The sequence below is a fragment of the Acanthaster planci genome, linkage group LG03 (genome assembly GCF_054643075.1).
Source record: "Acanthaster planci isolate LZ-2023a linkage group LG03, COTS_SCS, whole genome shotgun sequence".
Classification (NCBI taxonomy): Eukaryota; Metazoa; Echinodermata; class Asteroidea; order Valvatida; family Acanthasteridae; genus Acanthaster; species Acanthaster planci.
In genome coordinates, this window is record NC_141779.1 from 3,445,817 (window position 1) to 3,458,953 (window position 13,137).

The following is a 13,137-nucleotide window of genomic DNA, read 5'->3' on the forward strand; positions in this document are numbered from 1 at the left end:
GTGATTATAAATCATCTAATTCCTGCATCAAATCCAGAAACAAGTGGCTTTGAATGAAATCTCAAGCCAACCTAGATTGCTTGTGACATGCGTGCACCCGTCTTTCTAATTTGTATCATTACTGTAGGTGATGAAGGCCTCGATATTCAAAATATGAAACACCTGAGAAAATGTACGAATCATTTGAAAAACAAAACAGCAAACGTGGCACGTATGTGCCATTTGAAAAATTTTTAAATGTTGATTTAAATCTGCCAACTTTGGTTTGCTGTAACCAAAATTTTGTATCAGTGTTTGTGATTTGTTAATGAGAGTTGAATATTTAGAAATGATTCTTATATATGTGGGTCCAAGTATAAATGGAGTTTATGATCAAGCGTGTAAATGACAGCTGTGTATCTTTTTTTTTCACGCTAGTTTTGAAGGAAATTTTTGGGTACAATTTCTACTCCAGGGATTTCTGGGAAATAAATACGGCTATCGACCATTGCCTCCAGTGATTGATTCGGCCCAGTTTGACAAGCTGGTCCAATCTATCCAATCGTTGGGGGTAGACGTTGAGGAGGTCCAGCTGCTGACCGATTGGTACGTCCAGGACACCAATGCCACGCCCCCCGTGCATGTCCTCCAGACAATCACGTCATTCCTGCCAAACTTCTACAATGCCGAGCAGCCCGAGTTGCAGCAGAAGGAAAGAGACAATTGGTGGAAGATCTTTGGGAGGCTGCAGAGGATTTTGCAGAGGGGAGCCCGGGCTGCCGTCAAAGATGGACTCATCACAGAAGAAGAATCGATAGCTTATTTTGAATCAGGTGAATATGTCTCCATCATGGAGGCTTTACGTGGTAGCCATCTTGCAGGGCATTCCTTGTGTTCCACAGAGAAACAAACCTTTGTGCATACACTGTGGAATAAAAAACTGGCCTGCAAGATGGCAACCATGCAAAACCTCTATTGTCATAGGCACAGGGCATAGCACACACAGTGTATTTACGTAGAAAGCAAATCTTTGAAGCTTTATAAATTATGTCAAAAAGTATGAGAAATATGTATAGCCAGCAATGGATGCAGCTGTATGTGGCGCAGGTGATGGTACATGTATCATGCCATTTGATAAAGCATTTACGTTATTTTATGTGAAAATGAGCCCCACTTTCAAGTTTACAGCATAGGCTTATAGTAATGGTGCCCAATCTCAGAGAAACCATATAGTCACATGGTTCTTTGACGTCGTTTGATTGGACCCTATTGACAAATCCAGCACGCAGGTGGCACACACTCATTACATTCCTCTTCGACCAAAAGGATGTCGTGAGTTGCGAAAGTGCACACTCAAGTTAAGGCTTGTGCATGTGTGCAATGGCCCTGCAGGAATGGTGTCTCCTCAAATTTGTCAAGCAAGGATCTGTCCAAAATCTTCATCTGCAGAGTAAGGAAAAGGCCAGTTAGGGGAATATCAGGGGACACACTGCAATTGTTTAGGAATTGAAACACCTTAGATTTGGTACGAGCACCTTTTGGAAGGGGAAGCTTGGTTCTTTTAGAGATGGAGAAAAACATTAGAACAGTTTTTGTCTTTTTTTTTCCCGGCAAAAAATCCCCATGTGCCCCCTTACCGGGACCCTAGACCCAGATACATCGTTTGTCCCAATTGAGAATATGACAGTGTGAATAGCTTCTACCATGCCATGGATCACAAGGAACCCTCAAAACAGTTTCTTCCCCACAAACGTCTCTGACAAATCTCATTTTATTTTGTTAATTTCACAGAAATGATCGCTGTCAGCGGCAAAAGATTGAAGAAATATCATCCTTGATTGGTGTCAGTTTTGACCTCAAATATAGACATTTGCCTTGTACTGTCAAAGGGGTCATACTTTCATCAAGTAGACATGCTGTAGTGGTGTTTATATTTTGTATTCCTAGATGTGTTGATAACTACGTGTACCTGAGATATTTTTCACATAAGGGGAATTTGCCTTTGTACTGATGGCTGTCCGTGTAGTTGCACAGTCACTTGAAGGCAAAACTTTGACTACGACATAGATCAGTAGAAACAGTAGACCATGTTTTCCAGAGGCACTGTCCACATTGCAATATCCCTGTTACCCATTATGTTGCCAACATATCCCTGTTGCATGGCCGTGGCACATCAGTAAGATTTCTTTGCAAATGGCTGTATTTTGTCGCCATTTGTGAAATAACTGTTACCGTACTTACAGTGCGTTTGATTACTTCCCTGTGTTTAATTGCACGAGAGCAACTGCGTTCGATTTGACACTCACATGATGTCTCACGCTTACTCCAGCCTAACTAACTGACTAAGTGACTAACCAGCCGAGATGGTTACTTGGGGAAGTATCCCACAATACCGTGCAAAAACATGGCAGCGTAGTTGAGCGTTACAGAGAAAAGTTGACACTGTTGTAAATAATTTAGAAGAACGGTTGAGTTTAGTGGCATATTGGCTCTTATCAACTAAGTTCCCTGAAAGAAAGGCAAGAAATGTGTGTTAAGATGTCTGTAGCTTTCAACTTCTCGGGTTAATTTGGAAATTCAAACGATGCTTGACCTTGTGACCTATTCTGGGCTCTTTAAGTCATCTGCGATTGTTCGTTTGTTACCACATATTTGCATGCTTGCCAGAACCTATGACAATACCAAGGGTAAGCGCAAGGGAAGGTACTGTTTGTCCTGATCTTACTTTTTGCATGTCCCCTCTTTGCAGTGACTGAAATTGAAGTGAGGCACGGTTTGATGGGCGCCATCGACCCGTCTGCCAGCTGTCTTTTCTTCCTACGTGATCTGGAGGGTTTGGGTGTCAAGATGGAAGATGAGGCCACAAGGTTCTACCTGGACATTCATGAAGATGGGTTGGTGCTAGACGATTTCTGTTTTTGTGAAAACAGCTACGGTTATAAATTGAATAAATCAACTGCAAAGTTAGGGAAATAATAAGTAAAAAAAAACTGAACTGATTGTTCGAGAATTGGCATAAATACTTCTTGGAATCCTAATTGGTTCTGATAAACAAAAACAGTGAAAGTGCTTTGTGCACAATGCTATTGTTAGGATTTCCCTGGACAAGTGCGGATTTTTAGAGGTTTCATCATTATTAACCACTTGCTGCCGGGCGGAGGCCAACCTTTTCACAAGAGTCAACATGCGGCGCTATTTTGGTCTGATTTTGCACTGTTTTCTAGGCGCGGGTATTTGGTGTAGTGCAACCCTAAACCCCATCGAGTTACTGTCTGGTGTCTACTCTAATCTGACCTACAACATCTATAGATCCCCGAGTATTTCAGCTAGGCCTGCCGCCTTGTAAAAAGAGCCTGGATTGTTCAGTGTTATGTAATTTTCTTTCGTTCCCGAAACTGGCAAAGTGCACTGCTGGTGTCTTTTTAATAGGGGCCAGATTAGTATTGTATCGCTCACCACTGGAGCACTTTTGTCCCCAGTGGTAATCCGCTCGTGCTGAATACCACAAACAGTGGTATAATTTTTCGAAACAATGATGGATTTTCTCCGCAATTGACAACTGAAAAAATGTTTGCAAATCCCACCAGCTCAGTCTTTTGTTTTGAGAACGGTCTTTTGTTACAAGGCCCAGCTCTCTTGTCCAATTTCGGGCACCCCGGCTTTGCATAGAGAAACATACACGTACCCAAAACCGGGCTCCCCAGCAGCAAGTGGTCAAGGCCTTGCTTGTTTTTTACCTTCACCCCTCACCCCCCCAACCCACACCCCCATTTGTACAGTGCCACCAAGTAGCATCTGCCTTGTGAGAGTCCCAAATTCACATTTATCCCTCTCCCTGCATTCCACGTTACCCTGCGCCTTACGTATTACACATGCACCAGTTTCGGATATTGTTCCCAACTACATATACTTGTTAGAGGCACATACATATTCATGTATACGTACCAGAACTAGACGGGTGTTTGACGAAAATGAAATGAAATTGTTGACCGAAATCATTTGAAATTCGTGATTTTTTTGAATGATTGAGAATAAATCTGTACTTGGCAAGTCTTAGACAAGCTTTACTGACCGGCTCAGGAGAATGAATACCGATGATGTCCCTTTGGCTCGGGCCATTATCAGCTTCCATTTTTCTAGTCCAGTCTTAAATGAATGTTTACCGCCAGCCAAGCACATCTTTATTGTGAATAGTCACAGCATTCTATTGCCCTCGCAACCACCCTTCAACCAATGTTGACTGGATGTTTCACTGATTTCTTTTCCTCCCCCGATCTAACCCCTACAGTCATTAGCACATTGGTATAGTATCCAGAAGGCCATGGGTGCAGATCGGTGATCATACTCTCGGAATTTGGGCACCAGAAGTGAGAAACCCATATAGGGCATTGCATCTGAGAGTTTACACCGTGAATTGGAGGGGGAAATTTGGCGAAAAGAGTTCACTTTCACGTTCACATTTCAAAAGGTGTGAGAATAATTTCCCACTTTGGGAAAATCTTTGAATACAGTGTATCTATTTCCACCGTGAGAAACATTTTTCACAGTTTGTGAAATGAAAATGAGTTTCCCTTTCTGAGATGAACTTCCTGTCACAATGTGTGTAATTTCTCAAGCCGGAAAAGTATTGTTGCACTTCAAACTTTCTTGTCTTGAACAGTGAAGTCGACAAAGATGCCCAGGCCTCCTTGGCGAATCTCAAGACCAATTACCTGCCATCCATCGTGGGAGAGGAAGCCATAGATAGGTTCACCCTTCCCTGGACCCCGTCCGGTATCGACCCCACCCACCCCGTGCACGCCCGGTACCTGGACAACATCTGCACCAGGTTTAGGGAAGGCATCAAAGGCATGATTGACAGGAGCTTGGAGCAGAGGTCAAAGGTGAAAAATAAAGCCGCGGCTGCTCTCTATGAAGAGCTCTTGCATCACGCTAAGTTTTGTGAAACAAAGTGCAGGTAAGATGTTCAAAGATTTGTTCATCGGGAGTGATGTGAAATAAAAAACACCACTTCTTCAGGTGTTTAATATGTTTCATGGAAATAAAGCAACGCTTGAATGGAATTCATTTCAATACAGGTCTTACGAGTAGTCCTTTGTGTATCATTCAACTTGATTTTCAGTTTTTGTTTTGCCATTCTAACCAACATTTTAGGAGCTGTTTTACTTTCATGCAGAAAAATATTTGCATATATTTATTTTCAAAATTTTGATTGCATCCAAGGCAGAAACCTCAAAGTAACAACTATTAGCCTACAAAATTTGCCTGAACTGTTGATATTTTCCAGTCTTAAATTTCGTAAACTTTGATTGTTGTTTTTTGTTAGTTAATGACAGTTAGCTAGTGAGCAAATACCTTCCCTAAGCAAATTTTCAATTCAGAATTTGAGTAGAACCCTCCCAAATGAAAGTGTCCTGTGAAGACATGACAGCAACAATGCACTTGAATTTGACTCTGCAGCGTGTTCCATGGACGGCAGGAGCTCATGACCAACATCCGGGAGTTCCTGTCACCCAAGCCGGGCAAGCCGTTGGTCGTACACGGAGTCTCAGGGTCGGGCAAGACCTCGGTCATGGCAATGCTGGCCAGGAATGCCTGTGACTGGCTGAAGCAGGAACTGGTGGTGATACTGCGATTTCTTGGCACGTCGGGGCCAAGTACCGGGATACACTCTGTGCTTCAAACGATATGCGGGCAGGTATGGATTGGGATTTTCTTTGGGACTTCATTAAAGACTTCATTAAATTGGCTGCTATTATTTTGAAGGAAATTTTGTCATTGTATTAGATCACCCCTTTTCTTGGATGTTTAAATATGATCTTTCTCCTGACTCCTTGTCCTTTCTGAAAGTCTCTGCAAGAAAAGGATGATTACCAATCAAACTTTCCAACAACAGTTTATGGAAGTGTATATCTCAATCCTTCCCGTCCTTATGTACATTTGGCATGCTCTTTGGCATGCTCTTGAAATGGAAAAAAAAGGATGACCCTCCAAGAAAAAGCAGACTAAAATGTATTAACAGGAGGTTAAAGTTTTCACAATTTGAAACTCTTTTGAAGTGAGTGATTATAACACATGATCGTAGAATACCTTGTTCCACAGTTGCCTGAGATTTGATCTTAAACTCATTTTTTCATCATCTGATGATATACATGTAAACATATAGAGTTTCTGTCTTGTCTGCAGATTTGCTACGCTTACAATTTGGAACAACCAGACTGTACCACTCTTCATGATTACACAGAGCTAACAAAATTCTTCAGAAAGCTCTTAGCCACTGTGGGCACAGCGGAGAGGCCTCTGTTGCTGATTTTTGACAGCATCGATCAGCTTTCTGCTGCCAACGATGCCCATGCCATGAACTGGCTGCCCATGTCATTTCCATCGCATGTGCTGATTGTGGCATCCATGCTCTCTAAGGACGAGCACAGATGCCAGGAGAAGATTCGACTTCTCCTCCCGGACGACGGCTGCTATCTCGAGATGCAGCCAGTGCCCCAAGAGACCGGGCTTGAGATTCTTAGCAGCTGGCTGGATGCCAAACATCGCAAGCTGACAGAGGATCAGCTTGCCCGAGTAGCCGAGGCCTTCTCCAAGTGCCCTCAACCGCTGTTTCTTAAGCTGTTGTTTGAACGAGTCCTCCACTGGAAATCCTACACCAGCACGTCCTCCGAGAAGATGCTGCCGTCCAGTGTCCGCGAAGCCATCACGGACCTCTCTGAGGAGTTGGAACACCGGCATGGTCAGATCGTTATCTCGCACGCCCTGGGTTACATCTCGGCTACCAAGAGTGGCATCACAGAGGCGGAAATTGAGGACGTCCTGTCCTGTGACGACGAGGTGCTGAACGACGTGTACCAGTATTGGGACCCCCCTGCAGAGAACATTGTGCGAACACCGCCCTCTCTCTGGAAGAGAATCCATTATGATGTCAGCGAGTTTTTGTCTGAGCGTCAGTCAGGAGGTAAGCACGCATTTGACTTTGTCAGTTTGTTACTTTGTAACTTGAAACGAACTGTGATATAGTGGCTCTGCACATGCTGAACCAAAAAGTCTACTTCTGTCTCCCAGGTTGAAGTCATTGACTTCATGATGCTTTATTGACTACAGTGGTTTGAAAAATTATGACGGTTGTTCAGCAAGTGAAGTTGATGCCAACTGACGAAGAGAAAAACATTCTGAAGTATCAGAGCGTTGGATGTTGCAAAATTTGATTGTGAAAGCGTGGCTAGTAAGTGGAGAAGTGCCAGTTACTTTGTAATGGAATTGCATGATATCATCCTTTTCCGACAGGTTTAGTGTTTGCTTACATTGATTTGAGCTCTCCAATGACAGTTTACTTGCACTGTGAATTACTTTATCAAGGCCTATCCTCAAAGCCTATGTCGGGGTCTTGTGCCCTTGGGAGATTTACAGTAGGAGAAAAATGAGTAAGGGCCTTAATTGCCCACAAAAGGAGAAAAGCACCACCCCTCACACAGGGGGATGAATGGGGCTCAAGCTTTACATTGGCGGTGAGCAGCCATCGCTGTGATGCCCCAGTGCACTGACTGCATTGCTATCTGAGAGTAATACTTACCATTCACCAATCTAGGAAAGCAAGAGGTTTCCTTCGCTGTTGTTACACTGTAGGTTAATTCAGTACCCACAGTCCGGTTGTATGTCGCTTCCTCACAAGTAAAACGTATTGTTCTAGGAAAGCAAGAGGTTTCCTTCGCTGTTGTTACACTGTAGGTTAATTCAGTACCCACAGTCCGGTTGTATGTCGCTTCCTCACAAGTAAAACGTATTGTCATCAACATTCTCAATAAGCCATGTGCGAGTTAAATTTGAATAAAATTGAGTAATGTAAAACAGTGCATATTACCAGATCTAGAACCCTTGCTTCAAAACTTATATTAATTAAAACCCTGGTGTCAACGGCGCAGTGATAGAGATCAACACATATCACCAAATATGGTCATTTTTTTTTCAATGGGCCAATTTGGCAAAGATTTCAAGCAATTCTTACTCAAGTCTGTAGACTCCCATTGGCCAGACCCCAACCACTGCAGAGTAAGAATTGTTGAAAGATCAGTATCCCCAAGACGCCATACGACGGGGAAATGACTTGGTAGTTTTAAAAAATCCATATCGCCACTCAGAGTTATTTGGGGGGCGTGGCTACAGATGTACTTCAGCAGCATAATGAAAAGTAGTTAGAGAGGGGACCTGAAGGATGTATTGGCTACCATCAGTCATACATGTTCAGGCATGACCAGATACATCCTGGAGACAGAAATCACCACATGGAGAAAAAAATCCCCACATGGAGGATTAGGGATTTTTGTGGACATGGCTGCTCGGAGGGTTTTAATAACAGTGTTTTCAAAGTCACTTAATTCTCACAAATATTTTTGGTTTGTTGTTTTATCTGACCTCTCATGGTTCCAGGCATATTGACTGGACAGTTGCTAAAGCTTCTTGAGTTTCAGGTTTCTTCACTGTATTTCCTTTGGGTCAAATTTTGAATCTCAAGAGTAAGAGGGTTTTGTTACAACTGGACAAAGGGCTACATGTATGTCTGCCCATCCTGTAATACCGTGTACATGTCCATACATCAGTGTGATCTCATTTATTCACTTGAGTGCATTCAACATATATTGATTACACAGCAGATTTCTTTTCAAGGTGTTATTTCATTTGGTGCACTGATCATTAAGCTAACCTAGGCATCTCTTCGCTCCACTCAAGAATGTGGTATTTTTAATTTTCATTTGTTCGTAAGTGTCTGCATGGTGTATATGATGTACCAGTTTTTTAATTATTTTCAACCCATCTTGTGACAGAGCGATTTTAAACCAGTACATGCACTTAATGGCACATTTTAAACTGGATAGGGCTCTTGACTAGGCATACATGTGAAACTGTCTGAAGTATTACGAAGTCCACTTCATGCTTCGTTAAGTTGTAAGTGCACCTGTGCAGATTGGGCTTTTAGGTGATTTCTTTTCATTACATTTATTTTGTTTCAAATTTGCTTTGGATTGGCAGGCAAGACTGTTGTTGCATGGTATCATCGTCAGTTCATTGAGGCAGCAGATGACCGCTACCTCAGCCGAGAAGAAATTGTCTCGGCACGCCACCAACTCCTTGCAGAAATGTTCCTGGGCTCTTACAGTGTAGGCACGGTTCGACCGATCACCTTGCACAAACGCAAGAAGGTTTTTTCAGATGCCGATCGGCAGGTGGCACCGCAGCCCTTGGAGTTCAGCAAAGGCTTCTACAACAGGAGGAAGCTGATTGAGCTGCCCCATCACCTGGCCGAGGCGGGCATGCTGGCGGAGTTGATCTCTCACGTTCTCTGCAACTTCAACTGGCTCCTGACCAAGTTGGTGTCCTTCAGCTTCCTAGAGCTGATGACAGATTTCCACCAGGTCAGCGAGGAAATAGTCATCCTCGTAGAGACCATGTACCTGGCCAGCAGTAACCTCAAGGCTGATCCCTACTCCCTGGCTGGACAGTTGATCGGACGGATTGGTGATTATGGCAGCAAATTTCCTAACTTGGGGATGTTGATTCAGCAGGCTAAAGATTGGATGAGGAGCACTAACCGCCCACTCTTTGTTCCCTGCGCACCGTGTCTGATACCTCCAGGAGGGCCCTTGCGCACCGTCTTTGGAGGCCATCCTAGTTTGGTCTTGAAAGTGATGTGCACACCATCAGGGGAGCTGATGCTGTCTGCTTGTCTGGACTCAGAGGGTCACCCAATGTTCAACGTCTGGAACTTGTCCACTCTGGAAGTTGTTCATACATTGCAGAGGAAGAATGACAGGGCTCCTCTGGTCAAAAACAGCAAAGTAAACATGTGCGTCACCCACAGTGGCCGATATGCAGTCTTTGGCAAGAACTCCCTGGCAAAGTTTGATTTGGTCACCGGGGAGTGTCTTGGGGAGTTGGAAACCGATGGCCTGACGAGCTTTAGCAATCTCCAGGTTGACGACGAAAATTCCAAGGTATTTGCTTGTGCTGAGCCAGGGAACTTGGCATGCGTTTGGAGCTTTGCTGACGGCAAGAAAATCGCATCCATGCAACATCCTGAAGAGGTTATCTTCATCATTCCAGTACATGGAGAAAACCTGCTCTCTGTCTGCAAAGAAGGGAAGCTTAGATTGTGGTCTTTGACATCATATGAGTGCACAGTTTGCCAAGATGGGTACGATGATGGCAAGAGGGTGACCTGGGCTGGTCTTAACCCAGACGCTAATCATCTTGTGACAGGCAGCTCAGATGGCCAGATCAAAATCTGGTCAATGCCGCTGTCTTTCCCTCCTCCATCCTCAGGATGCTTTAACTTAGAGTCAGAGTTCTCAGCATCCGTCAAAGAGCCACTCTTGAGTGTTGTGGTCCACTCAGACTCTACCTTTGTGCTCCGAGACAGCAGCAGCATCTCTCGAATCTGTCACCTCATCCCAGGGGAGGATCCAATGATCATTGACCTGAAGGGACACGATGGATTGATAACGTGCACCTGGACTCATCAAGGAGTTTTGGGCAGTGGCGACGGACCGTCGTTTTTGATCACCGGGTCAAAGGACGACACCTTGAAAGTCTGGAACCTGGAGGACGGGAGATGCCTCAACACACTGAAGGGGCATTCATCCTGGATTTCTGATGTTACTGTAGTGACCATGGCAGATGGTTCCCGAGTATTGTCAGCCTGTAATGACAAAACTGTGAAGATGTGGATACCAACCAAAGGAGAGGTAAATTTACTTCAGCAAACTTACCAGATGATAAATTTCAGCTTTAAAAAAAAAATCCACATAGTTTTATGTGTATACATACATGTAATTAATTGAGGCCAGTTTATACCGTAGTCGATAACATGACTGAAAATTGGAAATTATCCCACATGGAGTTCATAGTTGTCACCGAAGTGCTAGTGACCAGTCAATGAAGGACATTGGCAACGTCACATCAAAGTCCAAATGATTGAAGTTTGACATAGCCACTGACCTAATTTGTCATAGTTGGGCTAGTGCGCAAGTGGTCATCACACATAACAGTTTCATGTGTCCCTTCTGCTTGTATGTTTCAATATTTATGAAGAGATGTGGTGCGAGGACTGTGAAGTACCCCATGAGGCTACACTGCCTGGTGACCGTCAATGCCTGGCACGCACCATGACATGCCTTAAGCCTTACTCTTGATTTTTGTTGCTGAGAATCTTTGTCTATCAGTGTCCTGCAGGAGCAGCAATGGCTTACATTTTTCAGGAGAAATTGTATTGTGCGGATTTTTCAATCCTTTAACACAGGTGGTTTTCTACTGGTAGAAATTATCACAAGACCAGAAAAGAGACGAAACACAAGACAATATACAGAACGATTTTCAAGACCAAACACATGTCTGACTAGAGATCAAACACAGGACCAGAAACAACAAAAGGCACCAGACCAGACACAAGACTAGGCACAAGACCAGACACAAGACCAAACGCAAGACCAAACATAAGAAAAGACACAAGACCAGACACTAGACCAAACAGAAGACAATACACAAGACCAAATTCAAGACCAAACACAAGACCAGACACAAAACCAGAAACAAGACCAGACACAAGACCAGGCACAAGACCAAACACAAGACCAAACATTAGGACAGACACAAGACCAAACTCTAGACCAGACACAAGACAAAACACAAGCCCAGGCACAAGAACAAACACAGGACCAGACACAAGACCAGAGAGAACAGATAGACACAAGATCAAACACGACACCAAACTCAGAAACAAGTAGCGGAGTGAACAGTGACAAAGGAATGGTTTGTTGCAGTTTAGTTGACTAGCCAGCAACTTGAAGTCAGCAACTGGAGGTCTTGTGTTGGTCTTGTGGGGTCATGTGGTGGTCTTAATATTATTGGTCTTGATTAAAACATTTTTTCTACATTCATAACATTCTTTTGAATTCTTCATGGCCTTAAAACTTGGGGGCTTGGTAAAGTTTTCATATTTGTTTGTCTTATTTTAGGTGACAAAAAGAGACTGTCATGAGCTATCTGGCCAATGCGTAGCATTGTATAAGGGTACAAGCTCTGTAATCGGTGTGTCAGGAAGTAAGGATAAACAGACTAAGTTCTGGAACTTGTGTTTGGATGATGCCGAATGCTTCAAGTCTATAAGCTGTGCTTCTGTTGTCATGGAGATCCTGGAAGCGCAGGAGACTGTAGTCTGTGGCACCGACACTGGTGAGGTGGTAGCTTTCCAGTTAGAAACAGGCTCCGAAGTCTGGCGCCGACCTCTCTTCAAGAAGGGCATTACAGCAATGGCTCTGGCCCCGAGGCAGACCATTCTTGTCGGCTCCAAGGATGTGTCTGACAAATCGGTCAGGGTGTGCGACGGGTCAAACCAACTGGAGGAGAAATTTCGGCTGGACGGTCACTCAGAGGCCACCACCATCCTGAGAGCAGTGATCAATCAGGAGAATCCAATGTACCTGTCTGCCTCCAAGATGGCTGGAGAGGTCAAGGCATGGGATGACCTCATGGGCAACTGTCTGGCTACTATGACACATGCACAGGTAATCTATGAAAAAGGTTCATTATACCCTTTTATTCATGAAAAAAATTAGGTTCAGCTTGTGAGACACACGGTCTGGTTTCCTACAAGTAAAACCAGCTTTTTTAGTGATGGAGAAGTAGAGAGCATTTCAGCCCCACACCGTAACCACTCCAGCAGCATGATAGCTGACTGTTGTCAGCCTGCGTCAGAATACACTTCAGGCATTATTTTGTGCTGTGCCACGTTTTACAGTCCATCGGTCACATGCAGGAAATTCACATTCTGCCACTAAAAAGAGTTCAAGTCACAGGAAGTAGCTCAAAAAAAGAATTGATTGTCAGTACAGCGCTGGACACAGTTTGAATCAAACGACCTTACAGATTTTTTTTTTCCCCAGCCATCTTGGCAAGCGATTCCATTTTTGTTTGGTGCGACAGTCATTTCTGTAGGGCCTTTTGTTTAGTGCATGGGACACGTTGCGTGGTCGTCGAGCGCGTCACCTTGCCCTTACCCTTCTTAACCCAGTTTTGCCGGCAGACGGGCTACGTTTGACCACATTTTGAAGGCTTACGCCCAATCTATCATCCTCTAAATGGTTGCCTTTTTGTTTTCCC

General features: G+C 44.0%; 1 protein-coding gene across 1 annotated transcript in view; it reads left to right on the top strand.

Annotated features, from left to right (window-relative positions):
• LOC147799560 (uncharacterized) overlaps positions 1 to 13,137 on the top strand; it is a 92,341-nt gene that overhangs the window by 72,812 nt on the left and 6,392 nt on the right. Inside the window, exons 75-81 of the mRNA XM_087133984.1 lie at positions 455 to 812; positions 2,729 to 2,873; positions 4,640 to 4,936; positions 5,440 to 5,677; positions 6,166 to 6,943; positions 9,013 to 10,724; positions 11,994 to 12,542. Of these exons, the coding sequence (XP_086990110.1) occupies positions 455 to 812; positions 2,729 to 2,873; positions 4,640 to 4,936; positions 5,440 to 5,677; positions 6,166 to 6,943; positions 9,013 to 10,724; positions 11,994 to 12,542 (4,077 nt within the window). The remainder of the gene's footprint in view (positions 1 to 454; positions 813 to 2,728; positions 2,874 to 4,639; positions 4,937 to 5,439; positions 5,678 to 6,165; positions 6,944 to 9,012; positions 10,725 to 11,993; positions 12,543 to 13,137) is intronic.